This window comes from Atractosteus spatula, chromosome 8 (assembly GCF_055471065.1).
Source record: "Atractosteus spatula isolate fAtrSpa1 chromosome 8, fAtrSpa1.hap1, whole genome shotgun sequence".
NCBI classification, from domain to species: Eukaryota; Metazoa; Chordata; class Actinopteri; order Semionotiformes; family Lepisosteidae; genus Atractosteus; species Atractosteus spatula.
Genome location: NC_142713.1, coordinates 55,212,536 through 55,235,151, shown reverse-complemented (window position 1 = coordinate 55,235,151; position 22,616 = coordinate 55,212,536). Strand labels below are relative to the sequence as shown.

Here is a 22,616-nt window from a genome sequence, read left to right as displayed (position 1 = left end):
CCCTCCCAAAAAATAAAGAATTTTTGGGGTTTTATTTAACCTTCATCCCTTTGGAGTTCTACCATAACCCAAAATCTCTAGCTTGAACACCTCAAGGTGTGTCTTCTTCATAACCCGGTTGACCACAAGCGACTCACCCATATCATGTAGAGGAGTTTACGGAGTACCAAGATAAACATCAAACCCCAGCTCAAAATGGCTTCATTGTTAAAAATAAGTTTTCTGCTGTTGCCTGCACCATGTTTCCAAATTAATTTTAGAATGTGGCAATGTTCCTGAAATTAATTGGTGAAAACAAAATGTTGAATATCATCTAAATATTTGGCACGAATGCACTTTCGCTTTGTCATTCATTAAATTGTACAGGCATAATTTTATATAAAACTAAGCAAAAACAGAAAAAAAATCAAAGAACAAGTAGAAATAGACCCATTTTGCTACAAAACTAAGGAGCATACCAATGGTTCAATGGTCAAAAACTACAGGATAAAGTGTTTTCTGCACATTATCTACTAATTAGTAAAGTTGTATAAAATTTTAAACCATTCCGTTCTTGGGTAAAGAACATGAAACAGATTTTATGTCACAATGATGTATTACCATAACATCTTCACCTTACAGAGAAAAAAGACAGGCAAATGACATGCAACAGGATCTGTTTTAATCCTCAGGATCAGAACACAAACCAGATCTAGCAAATTGACTTTTTCGCCTCAAGTTTAAAGCAGTTTATAATTTAAAAACAGACAGGAGCTACAAAGCATGCACTGCTGCACCAGCAAAAACATGTCTTCGAGAACATGCATCTATTAATCATTTTCAGCAACAGCTCCATAATCAGCCAGTTCACATGGTAAATAGGAGAGACAGAACAAATGATCTATTTATAATAATCTATAATCTAAGGGCAAAAGTGGTACACTGGCCAGCTACATGCAATATAAATGTACATTTTTAAAACTACAAAACAGTAGGCATGAGAAACTAGAAAGCTATTTTTGTTTTCTGAATAGTTTTCTATTAGCATTTAATTCAGATTATTCTGCCATCTTCCTGAAATAAAAACAGCAAAGATTTTCCCCATGTACAGTTTTACATCTACTTTGAAAAGTATGTGGTGTCTTCCTATTGAAAACACTGAAGTGTACACCTCTTGACTTGTTTGCAGACATTAAGCACGAACAAGGACACAGTCATCAAGGCTACGCAAAAGAGTGAACAACTGAAAACGGGCTTTAAGGAGCAACAAGAAGGAGTAGCCAAACCTCCATGATGTTGTTAACAATAATAATAAAGAACATCTAGAGAAAACGAAACCATCTGTTCTTCATTTCCCACAGAGCCCCAGCAGCAGTATTTTTAATTTCCCTTTAAATCTGTTCCTAATTACTTAAAACCACAATATCATTTATTTTCTAAAAACGAAGATAATTATAAAGTTGCACATCTTTCTAAGAACTACTTCCAGATCTGTACACATACATAAACACACAAGTATTATAAAAAGTAATTCTCTGCATGAAGAAAGCAGACACAGCACTTAAACCTTATAATTAGACTTTTGATGAATATGCATTTGCATTAACGCGCAAACAGGAAAGTAGAAAAACAACAAATTTGCCACATACCGTTTTGCCTTGTAAGGCCTGTGGAGTGATGGTTTGTACAGGGATGCCCGCTGGCACTGACCTTCTTTCAGGTGGATAGGCATACTGGAAGCGCAGAATGAAAAGTCAGTACCCGGTCACTGTCACGCTTGAAATCAAAATAGCAATGACTTGATGCAAATATGTATTAATGTCTCTTTCATAAACAGGAATCCATCAGTGCACTTTTATTTAACCCGTACGCAGTAAATTAAATATGAAGTTATGCAACACCCATGAGAAAACAAGCCAGTGAAAGTGTGCTCTCTCCAGGGACAGCCATGAACAAACAAACAGCACAGTGCCGATGTAGCACTTATTCCCTTGTGTTAATCAACCAAAATCCCGTTATTGAAAATGTCACAAAGTGGACGAGACGCATTTATTAAAGATTTAAGTGTAATTGTGTGGGACATCATAATCCTTTTATTTTTGGAGAACTGTTTCATAAATAATGAAACCCTGAAGCTAACATTTCTTCTTTCAGGTGCCAGCATTAAGGACAAAGATTATATTTGTGTGCTTGACGTGAACAGACCCCCAGCCATTTAATATATCCTTAGGAAAAAATAACTAAGCTCATAGTCTCAATAACGGTAAACGCAGTAGCAATTTCTACACTGTCCAAAAAAACATCCTTCTGCCATAACAGGTTAATCGCCAGGCCCTGCGGTGTCCTCTGAAAGCACGTCATGCCCAGTTCTCGTGTGAAGTACCTTGGTGAGGTGGGGCCGGTGGCGGCGGTCAATGGTGATGTCTCCTCTGAAGACGGGCGAGGACACTTCCGATCTGGAGCCCATGTTGTAGGAGCGGAGCGGCGAGTAGCCCTGGTAGAGGGCTAGGGAGCCGTGGGAAGGCGATGGGGGAATGGAGTGCGACGCGTGGTCGGAAATATTGATCATGGTCTTGGGGCTGGTAAGGGTGCCGTAGCCTCCCATGGGGCCTTGCTTGGTATAGACCTGCCGCTGCTGCCACTCGTAAAGCTGCCACATGGTGTCGTCCCGCATGGACCTGCGCTTATCGTCGGGGCCCAGCGGCCCCAGGGCCCGGTCGTACACTGACGGGGAAATGCTGCAGATGCTGTCGGGCCTCGCGCCGATGTTCCGAGGCAATGTCCTGTAGCCCTCTGGGTAATGTGGGATGACCTGCGCTCGGTAACTTGGCATGTTTCTGGGAAGCGTCTGATAGGAGGTAATGCTGAAAGGCAAAAGGACGAGCATTCAAAGCTTCTGTCTAGGTTTCATTTTGTGAAATGTCAGATTTGTTCCTTGAAATGCACCTCTGTGCTTTGGGGTGCCTATGATCCACAATCAACAATTCCACAACATAATCTGCTGATATGTACTGTATGTAGATAAAAAAATCTCAAAATTTTAATCAAGGGTTTTCATCAGCATAAGCTGAACAGCTCAATAAATGAAACAAAAAAACACAAAAACCTGAATCTGTAGTGTGGCAATGACAGTATCGGGTAATAGGTCATAAACACAAATGTTTTTATCAGAGTTCATTGAATGGGGCTCATACAGCAATAAAATTGTTTTAAAACTCCAGCTGGAAGTCTAGAAATAGCTCTTTTCATTTTCCTGAGGCAACATTAAACCCAAGACCTCTCACATGTTTGAATAATATGGTTTTCACATTCTTTTCTTAGAAAAAGAATATTTGAAAGACCTATTTTTTCGTGCCTGTCCCGTAAAATAACTCCATAAGAGAAATTTGATTACACTAAATATTAGGTGATAGTAAGTAATGAGACAATCTGCTTATTACAGCACATATCCAAAGAGGTGTGCAAGTTATTAAACAAGGGAACATAGCTTAGACAGGAGCTATGTCATATTTGCAAACAACTGATTATTTCAAATCCACTTTTGTACAGCTAGTTGATAAGCCAAGTGGCAAATTAAAAGAGGCTAGTTGGCCCTTCTAACTCACCTGGTTGCTAAAAAGTTACCAATTTTAGGGTGTCATCCAGCCATTTCCTGAAGCCAGGATTTTTATTTCAAAAACATGGCTGGGAAGAAAGTTCCAGAATATCCTAAATATTAGGCAATATCACAAATATTCTTAAATCAGCAGCCTCCATTTTATATTCCAATATGCTGTAGGCATTCAGGGAACATTCAAGTGTTCGGATTAAGAATTGATTTGGTAGAAAACTGAGAGTGCAGATAAGGGGGTTAAAGATGCAGATTGGGGTGATGTTTTTGTGAAGTACCACAGGGATTTGTACTAGGACCACAGCTCTTCTTAATCTATCAGTGATCTAGATAATAGGCTAGTAAACTAGTCATGTTTGTTGAAACCAAATAAGGAGGATTGGCACACACTGCAAAAGCAGAAAATGAATTTAAAAAGATTTAGATAACATTCAAGACTGTGCAAACAGCTGTCAGATGACATTTAATGAAGACAAGCATAATGCGTTGCATGCAGGTTGTGAAAACAAACTATAAATACAAAGTGGGAAACACTGAACCAGAAGAGATTAATTACATAAAAAAAATGTAGGGGTTTATGTTGACAAATTATTTACACCTAGACAATGCAGAGAAGCAATTACAAATGCAAACAAAATGCTAGGATATATAGTTAAACGTGCTGAAATTAATTCAAGGGATCTTATGTTAAAATTGTATAACGCACTATTGAGGTCTTATGCAGAAAACTGTGTGCAATTATGGTCACAACATTGAAGAAATGGATATTGCTGCCCTGGAATTAGAAAAAAGCACACATACATTCCAGGTTTAAGGGAATGTTCTACCCTGACAGGCTGCAGGATCTGAACCCTTATAGTCTGGAAGACGGAAAACTATGAGGGGACCTGATACAAGTGTTCAAAATCCTCAAAGGCACAGACAAATTCAACACAGCTTTCCTTTGAATGAACAGGGAAACATGAACTAGAGGACACAAATGCAACAACATTTAAGAACGGGAACAGGACACACTTCTTTACACACTGGGCAGTGGGAATCTGACGAAAGCCAGCCAGCCATGTTATTAATACCCTGGCCTCTTTCAAGAAACAGCTGGATGAGACCCTTGAATCTTTTAACCATCAACACCTAAACTGGCCACATGGGACTGAACAGCCTTCATTTGTTTGTAACTTGTGTTTTTATAACGTGTGTTAATATTAACTTAATTTCCAATTAAGTCTAAAACCTAATCAATGAGATTTAGAGCATAAAGCAGATATTTTGACTGTGATTTATGCTTCCAAGTCTACTCTTCTAACAATTACTGACTTATCATTTGATATTTGAGCCCTAGTGGGAACTGAAAACAAGAGATGCCAATAGAATTAACCTATTAATTTCAATGAGAGAATCTGCAAACCTTCTTTCCAGGTGAGTGACAAACCATACAAGGGTTAAAAGAGTAAAATGAAAGCAATAGGGAATCAGCTTAGAACAAATTCATTAAAGCACATTTTGCAAACTATATATATAATAATACAGTTAGGACAAGGTTGACTTTGTCTTTGCCCTGAAACCCTCATAAATATCAGCTCAGTAATGCTAAAGTAACTGTCAAGTTGCGTAGGTTAGACTCACTCTCATTTGATTTATTTAAATATAGTGTATTCACAAAAATAAAAACAACATCAATCATACTGGCATTGAGCAGACCTTTTGTCTTTGGGTACCATCTAAAATAACATTTTGACTTTGCTATGCAAGATGAGAAATGACATCTGGATTCACAATTGTTCTAACCATGCTCCCTAAAAATAGCCTTTTCATTCCCCTCCCATGTCAAAGAGAACCATTATCCCTCTCCTGACCATTTTCAATTTATGAGGCCTCAACTAAAATGTACTTTGTAAGGGCAGGAGAGAGTAGTTAGGATATTCATGCACAGGAATGACATGGGGCTTGTTTAAATTACACTGGAACAAATTATACCTAGCAAAAACATAATGCATTTGGCATTTTTTATTACCCATAACAAACATTGCTTTAATAGAAGCAATCCATAAAAAACAATGATTTTGCTATAAAATACAGCAGAATTGCCTCATGCAATTATAAATGTTATCCAGTGCCTTCCATAATGACACTGCAGTGTACTGCTTGACTTGGAGCCGAACCAGAGATACAGCAGCCCTCAGGAGACGGGGGTAAATTAATCTCTGCAAGCCAGCACCAAGTGGTGGATGTGGTTGAGAAGATGCGAGAGGCGAGGTTACGGTGGTATGGACATATCGTGAGGAGGGACGCTGAGGAAGTAACAAAGAGGGTAATGGAATTTGAGGTGGAAGGCAACAGGGGAAGAGGCAGGCCTAGAAAGAGATGGATAGATTGTGTGAGAAAAGATATGGAAGTATGTGAAGTGAGTGAGGAAGATGTGCTCGACAGAGACAAGTGGAGAAGAGCAGCCAAAGCAGCTGACCCCAGGGCAGTCTGGGACTAAGGCTGGGAAGAAGAAGAAAGGAGCCAGCACCAAGCACACAGCACACAACAGGGCGAGCGCAAATAAAATGGGAGTATTTCAAAGGGATTTTTCTTAGCAAATGTTACCTGCATGAACTTTCGTTATTTTTTTTCCCCACCTAATATGGCACTTATTTAATTACTTAATTAACACAAACTGCATTTTGTTAAGCGTGACCGATAAGAAATTTAATTAATGCAGATTTGACGACTTAAGAAAAATAAAACTGAAAGAATGGCCTCTAAAGACTCATACCTTCAATTCACTCATAAAAAGGAACTCTGTGTTTTATAACTAGGATGAAGTGATAAAATCCGTGGTCTGTCTTTTTAAGAAGACACTTTAAGAACATATCTTTTGGATTTGGGTTGACGACATAGCCTTTTCTGTTCATAAATGGCATATTTCAGAACTACGTTCAAAAGCTACGTTCTCATTAAATCGCTTACAGTTAACAAAATGTTTCAAATTTGACACCATTCACCTGCAGCATAAATCGATTTGTACAAAACACAAATCACTAATGCCTTGTCTGCAAGTTTTACAATAGTCATAAAATGCTTACAGGTCCAAACTTTGAAAAGCAGCAACTGAGCCCAAACAAAACCAAGACAAAGAATATGCTGAAGCTGTTGATGCTGATGAATATGTGCCGCTTTATAAAGGACTGTTTCCAATAATATGAAGAATGTTTTCCTTTCTGTCACTTGACCCAGTCTGTCCACAAACAATTTCAATGGAGACAATGTCAATTTGGAAAAAATGAGGGCAGCATGGTGGTTAGTGTTGCTGCCATCGTAACTCTGAGGTCTGAGGTTCGATTCCAGCCAGGGGCACCATTTCTATGGATTTTGTCTCCCTTTGGCTGTGTAGGTTTTCGCTGGGTGATCCAGTTTCTTCCCACAGCAGGAAGACATGATGTCTAGGTCACTTGGCTACCGTGCCCCTAGATTACAGTACGCGTCAATGAAAACATAAAATGAATATACAGTTATAATATTCCCTATGCTTGCTGGACAGAGATGCTTTGCACTGGGTATCCATCAGCTCCCAAAAGGCACCCTGTCGCTGTTAATGACAAAATGTTAAGAGGTCACAGTAATTATCACAACTCCCAGGGCCACCTCACCTTCTGGTCTCATCCTCTTGTCCCCGGACTCTCTGGGTCCTCACCCACTGCTCCAGCTGCTGCATGGAGTTTGTCCTCTGGATGGTCCGCTCTGGCTCGTGGTGCAGGTGCTGACTCCTCTGGCCCTGCGCGTTCCCCATCTCGCCTGGGCTTATGTTTCCCGCTCGCTCTCCTGCCCCGTTGACCTGGACGGGCTTGTACTGCCCCGCCTGTATCAAGCCTGCCAGCGGGTTTTCGGCCTCCCGTGTCACCGCGGCGGTCACGGCCGCCGCCACCGCTGGCTGCAGCTTAATACTGTTAATCTTCGTCAGGGGCCTCTCGATTCCGTCCTTCTGGAAGCCGTATTTCTCCGCGTCCTTCTGCTTCTTTTCCTCGTACCTGCCTACTTCCCGGTTGCGCTCGTTGTTCTGAACTTCGGGCCTGGTGAGCACGCGGTGGTTCACAATGTTGTTCACCTCCGGAGGAATGCGGTGCTCTACCTTCGGCTTTTCCAGTCTGCTGGGATGAAAAAACACACCCCAAACAATTAAAGGATTGCTACAGTTCTGCATAATAAAACTTTATTGGCACACTCAGAGAAGGTCTTCTAAGCTAAAACAACAAAGCCACAAAAAACAGGCACGAAAAACAAGCAAAAACTTGACAACGTGCCCTCTACCATAATCTAGACCTTCAGAGCTCATCTCAGTAAAATTCCAGTCTCCAAACATAAAATGGAGCCATATGTATTTAACACAGCACACACCTTGACCATAAGATCAGTGCATATCAGTAAAAAGGGGCAGGAAACAGAATTCAATCATAACTGATGTACGAGGGCTTAAAAGTGGTCCACATAACAGAATAAAAAGATGAGCAGTAAGCTACAAAATGAAATAAAGAAGAAAACACACATCACATAAGCTTTTCTTTATAGACACTTTGCAGCTTCTGAGCCAGGATGTTTGGCTGCTGATATCAAATAGTTGAATGCCAAAACACGTCAAGCATTGTACATTCTGATCATTTCTACATCTACTTAAATCGGTGAACTAAAACCTAGTTTGCTGTTCAACCACTGTGATTAAAAAGCCCATTACATGCGTTAGATTTCTAGAGGAAAGTAACTAAGGCTTTCCCTGCTCATGTCCTACCTTGTTTTTCTTAGCTCATTTTAAGGTGCATTATATTTAAGTGCCTGCCGTCCTGGCTCAGTTTATGAGAACACTTCAGAGCATGAGACTCCTGTGAGTACAGCAGAGTGGCAAAATGAATATGTTTTCTGCTCCTGCATATGCACTGCAAATTAGTTCAACTTTACATTTTGGTTTCTGGAGCTATTCAAAGAGAATAAAACATAAAACGCAACATTAACTTGACTGGGACAGCCACATTCTTTTTTTTATACAACTGACCAATTGAAATATTTTTAGCTGCTACCATAACATTAGTGTGGTGTGTACTGTTTGATTTGAAGCTGAGACAAAGATACAATAATCCTCAAGAGATCAGGGTTTCTAACAATATAAAGAATGATGTCCTTTTCTTGTTCTGTTGCTTGAACCAACCTATCCACAAACATTTTCAATGGAGACAACATCAATTTCCTAGAAAAAAAAAGAACAAAGGCAGTACTATAGTGCTGTGGTTAGCACTGCTGCCACAACTCCTGGGTTCTGGATTCTGCTCCTGTCTGGGGCACCTCTAGAGTTTGCATGTTCACATGGTTGATTGGTTGAGTTTTTGCTGGGTGCTCATTTTTCTTTCCACAATTCAAAGAGATGCTACGTTTTTAAACTGTCCCCTGTATGCGTATGAGTCCTGCGATGGACTATACTAGGTTCAATGGCAAAAAAACCCTTTTGCTCACAGAATTCAATCTTTCATTTTGATAGCCGGTACACACAGGGACTCGAAGCTTGTCAGGACTCATCACGTCATGGCCTGCACCTCAAGAATTCTGCACTTCAAATATTGTAGCAATCCTTTACACATCAGTTTGGCACCTGCTTAAAAAACACTCCCCCCCAACACTAGTTACTCTTTAAACAAGTTCTGTCAATTAATTCCAAATTTTGTGGGTATCCTCCCAGTAACAATACAATTAACATGTCCAAATGAGGGATCTGATTAATCCAAGATGAGTTTATTTTCGAAATTCAAAGTACCTCCATTTTAGGATTTGCTGTACCAATCAAACTGAAACCTTGGCAGATTTCATCACACTAAAACCAGGTTACAACTTGCACTGCATGTGTCACAGCAACAGGTTTTAAGCCTAAAATGGATACTGACCTTCTTAGTAAAACATGCCTCATAAAACAAACTGCTCTTATTCAAGAACTGCTTGGCCAGTGAATTCCAAACTATAGTGACAATGCAACAGTAAGAAGTATTTTATTTTTTAAGTGCCTCTTGTTCTTTTGTCCATACGTGCTGTATATACAAATACAGATATACTGTATCAGCTGCTTCTATTTGTCAATGAACTCTAAGTTGGTACGTAGAATTGTTTTGACAACACAACTTGTATACATTTTTTTTCCAGAAAATTCAGACTGCCTCTCTAATGCCCATACTAGTTCAAAGCCACTTGGTGAAATGAGGCCCATAACTGCTCCTATATAAAAAAAAAAACTGTTTGGCCAATTAACTCTGCAATTCAATTTTATCTTAATACTGAGTTTGAAACACTCATATGCTCAGGGACCTAAACTGCCTTTGACATTAATTCTTTGTGCACCAAAAGGGTACACAAAAAGAAGGAAAAGAATGAGCTAATAACTCCTGAGAGCCTGGGGAAAAAAAGGACTGTTACAGGATTTCTAGATGCTTAGGAAGGCACCATCACTCATTTTTGGACAGCCAAACGCCTATTTGGTGAGCTCAAGAACTCAGTTCCTTGTATAAAAGCCTTCTTCTGAACTTACCTCTTGATTGGGTCTGTGTGCACAAGAGCTGCGTCTGTCATCACTTTCATCCACGACTCCATTTCTTTGGCTGTATCAGTGCAGAAGTAATAGGTCCGCATGTTTGGATGTGTTGCCTGGTTGAAATAAAAGGATCAATGCATAGGAAGTTGGTTCCTGAAAAGGAAAGTGATAAAAACTAGATTAAACCACATAAAAAAAGACTTATTTCCAATGAAATTCAAATAGATCAGTTAGAAATCAAAATATTTAAAATGAGAATTATTAAAAAGGGTCACTGTTTAAAAACTATATAGTATATTATAGCCCCTGTTACATAGCGAAGTGCTTTCTTTTTACCATTTATTTTGAATGTTCATATTGTAGCTCATCGCTTAATTCTAATTTGGATGCTGTAATGATATTGATCTGAAATAAAGTGAAAGGTGTCACTTCACTTGTCCAAAAATAAATATTTAGTACAACCTGTCCTAATGTAAGGACTTGTATTTCTCTCTAGAATTCTGCAGAGAGTAATGCACAGTACCATACAAGAACAGAGGTCACACGATAAAATATCATAAAGGCGAATTACAGTGGGAAAAATAATAAAGAGCTACACTGTTACAATGTGACCTATAACGGTGCAGAACAGGTCCTAACTCTCAGGTTATTTATCCTGAAATGTACTGGATTTCAATGTTCCAGGTATATAATATGCCACGTGACAAACTATAAATCTTTTCTCTGTTAAAACCTAAAGCAGTGCAGAGTGGGAAATGTAAAATACAAAGCAGTAAAAGACACAAATGGTGCTAATTCAACATTGCACGGCTGGCCAAAAGTTGTGTGCAGAGAAATTAACAAGCACTTAGGAACTCAGGCAGATTATAGAGCAATATATCACACTAATATTTAATTGGTGCTTAGTTAATAGAGTTTAGTGCAATCAAGTTTCAGATACCTGTTAAATAAAATTACTAAATAAATGGAGACAGCAATGCAAAGTAATGATTAACACTATGGAACTGTAACTGAAAACTTATGGGTTCAAACAACAACAACAACTACCATGCTCTTGAGCAACCTTGCAACTTCACTTCACTTAGGAAGAGAACAGAGAAAATGCCCTGCTATAAAAATAGGTACAAATATAAAGAGTCAGATTGGATTTAACTTATCGGCCAAACATAATAATGCAGATGTGTGCTGCATTAATCCATCGTTTCGAATGAAAACAGTTCATAAAGTAATTAAAGCTTTACATACACTTTACTGCTTAACTTTTAAGCATGAATCATTTTGACACATTTTATGTATCCATTACACTAAACTTTTTTTTCCCCCCATTACCATTTAGGCAGACTGCTACAAAGTGTGCTCCACCTACGGGAACTCATAACTTCGCTTTGTATTACTTATCAAATGAAAACAGCTAATAATTAAAATGAGCATCAAAAAAAACTTTAACATTAATAGTGGCAACAAATTCAAAAGGTTATTAGGAAAATTATGTTTTGTCCCGGGTGCTGACATTTTACTGAAAAGACACGACTGAGGTAAATTATTCATTACGCTGATTAACGTTTGTCATTGACAAGCAGTCTCTACTGTGAAAGCTGCAGGCTAATACCGTGTGTGGCAATCATTGGAAGTACTACAAGCTCTACATCTGCAACACATGTTTTATATTGGGTTGCAGATGTGCTCTTGTACAATTCTGTCCTTAGCCTTTTATAAAGCCCAGACAAGCATGCACCTTGTCATACACACACAATGCCACACGTCGTTTCAGCTCAATGGGGCTCAAGTCTGGAAATTATGGCATCTGCAGTATAACGCACACATTGTCATTTATCAGAAAAGCCGCTGCGACACAAGCAGCATGGAGACGCGCGTCGTCACCTCGGGGATAAGCGAAAAGAAGGGCAACAATTCCCGTCCCAGGACTTGATCAATGTAGCGCCATGCAGGCAAGTTACCACCGAACACTAAGAGTGGTGTTCTGCAACCTCTACACACCCCTGGCCAGACCATCACTCCCGGACCTGTCCGTTGATTTTGGAGAGGGGCCATGTCTTACGGTCTCGCAGATTGTAGCCTGTCATGGGTGTACTGTGTTTGCCTGCATAGCCTTGCCAGTTTAGAAACTGCTGGCTATGAACACCTCTGTGAACTGTGAGGAGAGACAGTGATGGTCTTAATGCAGCCTCCAACCTACCAACAGCACGGAGGTGCTGTCCTCATGGCAATTAGGGTATCCTTTCTGTGCTTGTCTCATCTGCGATATGATCAATTAAATGCAGGATATTGAAAAGTTATTTTCCGATTTCCAAAATGCTTTACCTCGTATTGGCTAGAAACGAAACCTGAATCTACTGAATCACAATTTTTTAAGTACTCCCGATCACTGTGAAAGAATATAAGAAAACCTACAAAATTGATTTATTGTTGTTTCAATATTTTTAAACTGAAATTGGGATATAAGGTACAGTATTTGCAAAACTCTTGTATGTCCAATGAATTTATTTTTTCTAAAAGGTTAAAGTGTTCCAGGTCAGGTGCATTTGCGCATAAGTACAGCATGTTCGATTTACAACAACTATAATAAACAAATTCCCAATTTAAAAAAGTCATCATTCATGCGACAGCACTTTATGTATAGATTCACTTAATGCAATTTCGGTATGTGTTCATTTTAGTTTCAATCCCAATAGAAATGTCAATACTAATAACAAATCAAAAACAATTGATTGTACAAGAATGAACCCAGGGTTTGTCTCACTTATTTTTGTACAGATTCAAAAGCTTCACCCAGCGGTTTCCAAAATATCTAGTTTATTGGTTGCATACACTAAATGGTATATACACCATGCTAGTCTTTTTGCAACAAAACTGGCTTCAAAATGCATATAAATGTACAAACCTACTGTATCAATATATACCAATTAAACCTGCTGCTAACTGTGCTGAAAATTAAAAGTGTAAAACTGAGTAATGCTCGAAATGTACTTCTTAATTTAATCAACATATCCTCTTATTTGACCTGTTCTGTTTTTTAACAATAAAACCCTAAAATGCAATAGGATTTTAATAAACCAAAACAGTGTTACATCACACAATGTTTTCAGAAAAATAAATTGTATGACTTACCATGTTATAATGGCATTCAGCCCAGCACACATTTACAATCCCTCAGCAGCATGAAAGACAAAACAAGGCATTGTAAAGAATAAATTTAATATATTTCCACAACTAGTCTAGTTCATGCACGTCTGGAAAACAAATCCAAAACAGCACTTCCCTCATTCACAGCAACGTTCAGTAAAACAAACAGCACAAAGAAGAACTTGTTATCCTTCCTTTCCTGTTTTGAGCCAATATCAGGACTGAATTTGTATTACTGTACAATCAACAGTACATTGCACACCCCACTCCAAAAGTTATTCATTCTGTGTATTTTATTCCAGAGGAACTTTTTATGTGACCTAAAAGACAACTGAGAGGTCTCTAAAAGGACATTTGTTTTTATTCAGAGCTGGAAGCCGAGCACAAAATGTGGTTAGGTGACCTTTACCAGACTCCAAAAAGTCTGCTCTTCCACAATCTACATGTCACTGGCAGAGGATAGGCATGTTTTTGAAGGCTTGCGGATTTTATAATAAAGGTTTAAGTTACCAACTGACATGCTTACACCAGCAAAAACACTTTACATTTTCTTTAAGACTATTGTATTTCAAAGTACAGTGTTTTATATTGCTACAGTATTACTACTTCAGTTCTTAATAGACCCAACACTCATTAACAATAAACATGAATTAAACTGTATAACTGATTAAATCTAATATACACACAATGCTGCATTACCATTAAACAATTTAAAATATACTGTTTGAACTGACCTTGAATGCATATTTCCTGTTTATGTGGTCATCCACAGAAAGCATAGATATATGAAAACTAGGCAGAAGAATACTTCCGAGGATACCTTCCTCTTTTTCATCTGAAAGAAAAAGAATAATTTTTAGTAAACAACGTGTTACATATTAAGCAAAACCTTTATCATCTTTCGGTCCAAGTTACATGTCCATAAAAATGGGATCAATATCTGGCTTTTCTTTTCTCATCTGAACTCTTTAAAATGACATTTATCATACCACAGTAGAAAGGATTATTAGGGACCACACACAACCTCCTCACACACACATACAAATAAGATTCAGCATGTTTCAGAATCGGTGAAATCAGAAAGCACAGACAATACAGTGCTGCTTTCTATATTGTAAGACCACAACGTCTAAACATGTATTTTACTAGCAGATATATCCAAGACATGCTTACATTCACCTGTGCTACATGGAAGGTAAAATATTTAGAGGATTTAAAAAAAAAGTCAAACTACCCTCTGTAATAACACAGCATCTGATACGCAGCATTTCATAATACTGCTGTACTCTATTCCAGGAATACTCCACAGTCCATACCTCCTCCTCAAAAAAAAGAAGACGAGCAGCACATCACTAATTAGATCAAGCAGCTTAATTGTGTAATTCTCAAGTTTATCTTGTAATCCAATTAAATGCCATTCTATACAAAGGAAAGCTCCAAAACTGCAAGCAAAATGCATTCAAAGCACCAATGTTATTTAGAATGTCAAATACACAGAGTGAAGAAAATAATTTCTAAAAAAATAAGAATGTAAGAAAGGTACAGTAACAAACGAAAGGAGGAAATTCAGTCCGTCTAGCCCTTTTGGTTTTTAGTACTTAATTGATGTTGGGATCTCATCCAGCTGTTTCTTGACATAAGCCAGCTTTTCAGTCTCATTTCTGGTTGGTGTTTCACTGTTGAGTCTAACGAAGTCCAGTGAATAGACTTTGCCTTTATTCTGTGCCTTTACTGGGATCAGGTCCCCTCATTGATTAAGAGTAAAAAAAGTTCTTTTTTGGATCAAGTAACTCTTCTCTGGATTGATCCCTGAACAGCAAAATGTTTAATAGATTTAATAAGATGGCAAAAATTGTATCCAATATTTTAAATGAGGATTTGCTCATGTATTAAATTTTCTTAATTTAGCATTCCTTGATTTTTTTTTTCCCATTTATTACTTTTTTCAGAAGATGACAATGTGCCATAATAGACTCTTTGGTCAATTTCATAGAAGGCTTCTTCAAGCTCAGTGTTTCCCCATCTCAAATTTATAGTTCATGTTTCCTCAACCTGCATGAAACATCGTGCACTTATCGAATTCATAAAGCTATGTGGCTAAATATACTTTAATTATGTCCCTATATATTCATACTAAAATGACAATGACTAATCTAATGCACACACTCAGCTGTCATTCTGTAAAAAAAGTCTAACAAATACTGCATGTGCAGACCTGCTGTTAAACAATTTTCATCTGTATGTGTATTGTATTCCATGCAACTCCTTTTGTATGGGTCCACAATCTTGGTCTCTGGATACCATTCTAAAGTGACTACCGTTTCACACTTTTGGTGTGAAAATAGGAACTGAAGCAGTTTTGAATAGAACATTACCATCACCTCAGCCCTGTCCCTACCAAGCCTGTATTAGCTTGTGATTATCAAGTAATTGGAATCGTTGAAACACGACCAATAGAGAGCAAATGGTACATGGCAACGGTAAGACATCAGTGGACAGACAACGTTCCCGCAAGACAAGAAAGATGGAAGGTTGGTACGGGTAGCCCTGTACATCTAAAAGGGCATTCAGGAATGGGAATTTACACTAAATGAATGAAGAGTCTCGGAATATGGGTGATGACTTGTAAAACAATCAGACGACATGGCAGATCAGATATTCTGAACATTGGAATATGAAATAAGGGATGCATGTGTAATGGACAAAGCAGTTTTCACAGGAAATTTCAACTTTCCTCACACACGCTGGGGAAAAACCAATAGCAATGCCATCTGAAGAAAAAGAAGTTGTATGCCTCTTCAAAAGTGTGGAAAATGGAGGTGAGGAAACTATTAGGGAACTGCAACTATAAAACCGTGTGCTTTGAAGTATATTTGGAAACTACATGTACAGTTCAAAGAAAGATTAATAATGTAATAAAAATTACAACAGGCTTATTAAGAAAGAAAGAGACCTCAAGACAAATAGAACAGGATGTGTTAGACAAGGAATCAGTAAAGAATAAGTAGCAACAACTTAAAAATACCCTGCTTGAAGCACAGAATATATACAGTATGTCACAAAAGTGGGTCAATAAATTCATGGCCCAAATAATTAAAATTAAGAAAAATAATTACTTCATAAAATTATAAAAAAAAACTAGATCCAGTTAAAGGAAGTAACTGCCCATCTTAAAAAAGGATATTTTAGAAATATTGCAAATGAGGGTAAAAAAGTTGTCTTCAGTATTGCAAGAGTAGATAAAGAGTGAAAGATGAAGCAATGAGAATGGGAATCATGTGGCCTAGCAAAGAGAAATGGTTGATGTATTAAATTAATAATATTTCACTTAGGTGGTTGCCAGAGCAGAATTCAACAGCATGCCCAGCTAAGGAAAAAAAAATCATATTGAACAGTATTAGCATACAAGAGGCCGACTGTTACAGGTAGCAGAAGCACAAACAATAAGTTCAGGCTGCATCAGCAAGCTAAGGCTGCAGAAGAACAAGTAACGGTTTATTCCATGCTGAAAAGAGAAGAAAAGAGACAACGTTTCGGCTGTGCAGCCTTTTTCCACACGCCCAAAGTGCAAACAATAAGCCAATTTACAGGACTTTATGGTATTCTACTAATCGCACTAAAAGAAACCAGAGATGTTATCAGCTGTTCACAAAACTCCTCCAGTAGTCATAAAAGTGTAACAAAATATAAATAATAATAGACAATTATTAATACGTGTAAGGTTAGGGGTGTTTAGTAAAAACGTTTAGTTAATTCCCTTAAGGGGATGATAAGTACAGCTACACTAGACGATTGTCTATACTTAAATACCGTATGATACTTGGGACATTTAATAAGCATTCAGAAAAGGGTAGGTCAGAGCATATACAGTATGTGATTTTGATATTCCATATCAATTGATATATGTTTATTAAACCATTTGATTAAGTGACATTACAGGCGTACAATAATTTGTAAAGGTTCATAATGAGTTGAGTTTCAGCCAAAAGCTAAGAGCAAATCTTGTGGTAAAGAGTCAGATGAAGACAAAAAAAAAACTATTAAGGACTTGGGCAATGACAAGCACTTTCTGCAGATGCAGCTCAGTGACTGCAGATGCTGTATGTGTGAAATTTTATTTTGCTAATTGTTTTTTGCATGTTGTTTTATAATGTTAATGAAGCAGTTAAGGTCGTGTCTTTTTTGCTCATTCAAGTAAAGTATTACTGGAAATTCAAAAAGATGTAGATAAAATTTAGACGAGTGAGCAATAACCTAGTAGATAAAGTTTAATGCTGACAAGTACTGTACAGAGTATAAATCACAGGTAGTAAAAAAAACTACAGATAGAGAATGGGCTTGATCAAGCCAAAGATGAATAAGACTGAATGTTGACAAATCACTTTTTCTAGTCACTGGGGGCAAGCAATAAAAAAGGCAAACAAGGCTGGCAATATAGCATATTTCTGGATGGATGGAAAACTAAAAGAAGCCATCCTATTATCTTTTTTCTTTCATTTGATATAATCCGACAAGAAATGTGCAGGTGTTTCCTATGAATTCTGAAAAAAAAAGGCATTGGAATGCATTAAAGACTCAAAACTTAATAACACTTGCAAATAAAAACACATTGAATAATAACACATATACATAATAACAGTGTAACATCAGTAATGGTATTCTTGCTACAAACACTGTGATGTACTGTACCTCCAAAGCCACTTCTACACCCACTACCTCGTTTGTGGCTCTCAAATTTGCTGCCACAGAAACCAAAACAGCTGAAACCAGCCCCCCAAAACAGTGTAAATGTAGTCTTTATCTAATAAAGCCAGCACTCATCACTGATAAGCATTATCAGGAAGCACAGACAGCCACCAATTAAGAATGTTTTAATGGGGGAATTTGTAGACATGTTTTTAGTTGTTCTTGAACTGTTAAGGCTATAAACAGCTTTGTCAATATCTACAATGACCAGTAGTTTCATTGGGTACAAAGCTGCTCTGTAACCCAGATAATGCTAAACAGCAATTAGCTATTTCAATCAAGAAACGTTCAAAATTTTCAGGACACATTAGTCTGCCAAATAGATGAACAACTCCCTTTAGGCAATGAACATGAAAGAGCTGCATGATTGCTCTGCACAACAAATTAATAGCACAATTTTAGAAGAAAAAAAAAACTTTAATTACTTACATCTGTATTGGAAGAAATTTCACGCTGAACCTGCAAATCTGGAATCTGCTAGTATGGAGAGACTCCAGTGTTGACTAACTTTTATTCTTACCGTTCCCCTCCCCCCAAGAAAACTTATCTAATAGGAAAAAAATCCCCAAGAAACACAAAACAAATTACAGTGTCATTAGGGAACAGAAATCCTGCCGAACTCCCTAATGACTTGTACAGTAGGTGTACAACAACAAAAATCATGGACTGCTTCTGTGCCCAATGCATTTCCTTTGGTTAAAAGCACATTATCAATTTACGATGGAACAAGTAAGAAGTTTATTCCATGCTGAAAAGAGAAGAAAGGAAACAACGTTTTCGGCTGTGAAGCCTTCTTGGGGTGTGTTACGATGTTGCACTGAGGAGAACAGGATGTCTACTCAAGGAAACAGAGTCTCATTCGGCCCTATCCAATGTCACAAAAACCTCAATAGACACTTGGCATCTCCTGAAGAAGTCTGTTCCTTTTTGCCACATGAAGAGGAACTGGCACGATGGAGGCAGACCACACTCAAAGACTAAAGCTGTGGAGCAGGAACTCGGCTGTGCCAGAAAGGCATGATCTATACACTCTGGAGGTGGCCTTGCAAAGAACTGGGATGAACAGAGACTTTAAAGCAGGGTCACAAAGCAGCAGAAAGGCTATGATGAAAGCCTGTTAATCAACTGTCAAACGGCTTCACTGACTCAAAGACCCTTGACTGGAAACGACCCGTTTCACTGCAAAGCAAACAGTAGAAGAAACAGCACGTGCAGCCGTCTGTCTGGCAGAGCTGAGCATTACAGAGCACATCCAGTGCGTCATTACTCTCCTGGGCTGGATTAAGACACAGGCAAAGCAGACACGAGCAGATATGCTGATTTCATTTTGATATTTTAAAATTTACTTGAATATAAAAATATATATATATAATTAGCAGTAATTTGTTTATGTGTACAGGCATAATTAGCATATTGGCCTGTTTACTGCTGGTGATGGTTGCACAAGTTCTTGTCCATTAGTTGTTGGTTCTGGCTGCAAAGAAAACTGTGCAGTGCATTGGCTAAATTGGTTTATTTTGGGCTAGCCCTGAAAATCCTGCAAGACCCAAGCAGACCCCTGACAGAGTCCCAGCTGCCACTGGGATTGTGCCACAGCCTGTAGTGACCTTGTGTCTCATTGAGGAGCAGTGCTGGACCTCTGGTGGCACGATCTCTATGTCAGGAAGAGCTTAGTGTTCCTTTTCTGTTTTTGCCGTGTACTGTGAAGTCAGATCACATTTCATTTCCAATTAAAAATGTATTTCCTCACATCCTAGTGATGCTTTTACTCATTTATTTTTTTGTGTATGCAGTCAGAGCAATTACAGAACATAAATTCTTCTAATTTCTTTCATTTATGGCTAAATTCAATTCTATTAAGTCTCAAGTCTATATAATATGAGGGAAAATCAGTTGCTCCAATATCAGCACCGTTTCTCTAAAAATCACAATCGTTTTAAATATTCAGAAATTTTATCTAAATGTTGATGTCTCTGCTCAAGAGATTTCGGTCAGTTCACAAAAGTAGAAAGGTAAAGATCCTTAAAACACCTTTCAACTTTACTTCTGTAGAGCTTGTATAGCACTTAAATGTTACGTCAGATGCCCACTGTGTTAATTGTATTTACCGATTCAGAATACTGTACAGTGAAAGCAACAGTTTTACAACAGACATTACAAAACAATTGGAAAATTCCAAGTATGACCAGGCTAAGATTAATATTCTGTGGATGAGCAAATTTCCTGAATGTTTGACACACTGTATGAAACCTGAAAACAAAAATACACTACACAAATTTAACAATTTCATTCCACTAAGTCCATTATCTATTATTTTATGTTGATGACATATGCAAGCATCATTGTGTCGCCTACTGAATTATCGAGTACCGATATTCACTATGGTGGAGCAAAAAAATCTAATGGGTACATCATAGGTACAAAATGACCCCTCAGTTCCAGTGTAATGCAGTTCAGAAAAAGTTTTACTACATGAATTTATTCTCTTATACTCTTATGTCTAACCCTTCCACCCTAAGAGTGGAAAAGTAATGTATGGATTTTTAATGACAATGTTACTGATATCATCAGTGACATGACTATCACCACCTTTTATATTTTAGCCGAAGTTTTTAAAGCCCTGTTTGTGAAGGACAAAAAATCTTTTTCTTCACATTTGGCAGTTAAATCTGACAGTGGTTTGCTGTACCCGATAAACGTCAGCCGTACATCATTCCAATACAATGTCTGGTCTGAGATGAAATCGCACACAGACACGTCTTTCAAATCCCAGTGTTGATTCTGCTCTGGCAATGCCATTTATCTTGCAGAAGCCTTACCTCTGTAATAGAACAGGCACATATCGGATAGCACAAACCACCTCTTCTTCCACAGCTTCATCCCAGTGCTGTCCTGAAAAAGGCAGAAGAATCAGTGTGACACCAGCATCTTGCTTCTGGATCTTTAGAAGGAACATTGTACAAGGTCCAGAAACAAGGCACTTTATTCTTCTGTTTCAACATTTTTAAATGGAAAACATCAGCAATTCAGATAAACAATATGAGGTACTTTGTCTTGCAATAATTCAATAGCAAATGCCAATTACTTCATCCATGTGCTTCAAGAGGAATAATACACCCACCTTGCGATGCTTTGAAAGATATTAATAGCTTGTTTTTGTACTATATTTTTTGTTTTGCCAAAACAAACTAACACTTGTCATGAAGCTTCTTCGCAAAAACCATACCTGAAATAAGAGCCATTCCCCTTTAACAAATGTTTCAATGTGTGAAAAAAACAAGCAACTCTCTGAACAATTTCTCCCATGTAAATCTCCACACCTTTCAAAGGGATTTTCAGCTGTTGTGTGAGAAGTCAGGGGGAAGTGGGTGCCTCCTTTCAGTTTACTGGAAAACTAAGCTGTGTTCCTTAGCCTTGTTTGAGCTTTGAAGTGAACTATTTTTTAAATCCCAGTCCAGTACAAAAGGCAATGTTATGTTGGCTTAAGCACGGTGCATCAATGTTGTCATACTGCTAAAAATATGGGAGACGTGGTGAAAATTACTTATTAGATTACTGCAAAAATTGTTATAAATGGCTGGGATAAATGTTCTGTAATAGGTGTAACTTCAAATTACTAATCTGCTGGGTAAACCAAGTATCTTAAATAAAATATTTTGTCTTAGAAGGGAATGAAAGAAATGGAAAAAATCAAGCTTATGTTGCTAAAATATGGGAAAAGTATGCACTTGTTGTGATTTACCAATCTGCATGCAACTCGTTCAATGTTGTGACTGCTCACCTGCCACAACAGAGAGGACTTACTAGCCTTCGTCAAAGAAAATCATAAGGTATATAACCTTAAATGAAAATAGTCTGAGCGGATAAATCTCTGATTTCTCAGTTCAAACAAGTGAAAAAATGCTCAGGCTCAAGGAAATAAAAAAAACAAAAAAAGATCATTCAACATCTCTTCCAATCCTATTTGTATGTGCAGTTAAAAAAAGAAAGGAGTGAAATCAAAATGGATATCACCAGTGGCATGAAGAGATTTTATATTAACAGTTTCAACTTTGTGTTATCTTTTCATAAACATCAAGCTGTGCCATGATTTTTTTCTTCTCTGTTTCTTCTGCTGTTATCACCGTATCATTAGGACATGTCAAACGAAAAACTGCTAGCAATATCCTGAAGAATACCAAGAACACATGGCATGCTAGAGAAAATTCAACAGTCGGAAAATGTATCCAGAATTGGTAATAAACTGTTTTCCTTAAATTTGCTGCTTAGAGAATTGATTCTGAAGAGCTTCCACTTCAGGCATGCTCGGTGAGGTAAGTTTTAGTGCTTTCCTGAAGAAGGTTAATTTTGAGCTGTTATAAGACATGCCTCATGCAAAAGCCAAGCTGATCTCCTACCAATGCACCATTACTTTACATCCTTTACTTACATTTAAAATGGTAATCGAATGCGAGAGTTTGAGAGAACACACACAGGGAAGCCATGCAGTGCACATTCTGCACAGGATGTTCATAAAAGCAAGTGTAGGTGGAAAAAGGAAGAGTTATGAAAGACATTTTTTTCCCAAGGTTTGAGGGAAAAAAAAACGGAACA

General features: G+C 37.9%; 1 protein-coding gene across 22 annotated transcripts in view; it reads right to left on the bottom strand.

The window, feature by feature from the left end:
* plekha5 (pleckstrin homology domain containing A5) overlaps nucleotides 1–22,616 on the bottom strand; it is a 171,514-nt gene that overhangs the window by 27,779 nt on the left and 121,119 nt on the right. For 16 of the 22 annotated variants that reach the window (XM_088923954.1, XM_088923939.1, XM_088923951.1 and 13 more), the window contains 6 exons: nucleotides 20,843–20,915; nucleotides 14,012–14,112; nucleotides 10,131–10,246; nucleotides 7,222–7,719; nucleotides 2,363–2,843; nucleotides 1,629–1,712 (listed from right to left, as the gene is read on the bottom strand). In XM_088923954.1, the coding sequence (XP_088780080.1) occupies nucleotides 1,629–1,712; nucleotides 2,363–2,843; nucleotides 7,222–7,719; nucleotides 10,131–10,246; nucleotides 14,012–14,112; nucleotides 20,843–20,915 (1,353 nt within the window). The remainder of the gene's footprint in view (nucleotides 1–1,628; nucleotides 1,713–2,362; nucleotides 2,844–7,221; nucleotides 7,720–10,130; nucleotides 10,247–14,011; nucleotides 14,113–20,842; nucleotides 20,916–22,616) is intronic. The other 6 variants (XM_088923933.1, XM_088923937.1, XM_088923955.1 and 3 more) reach the window with 1 other exon arrangement.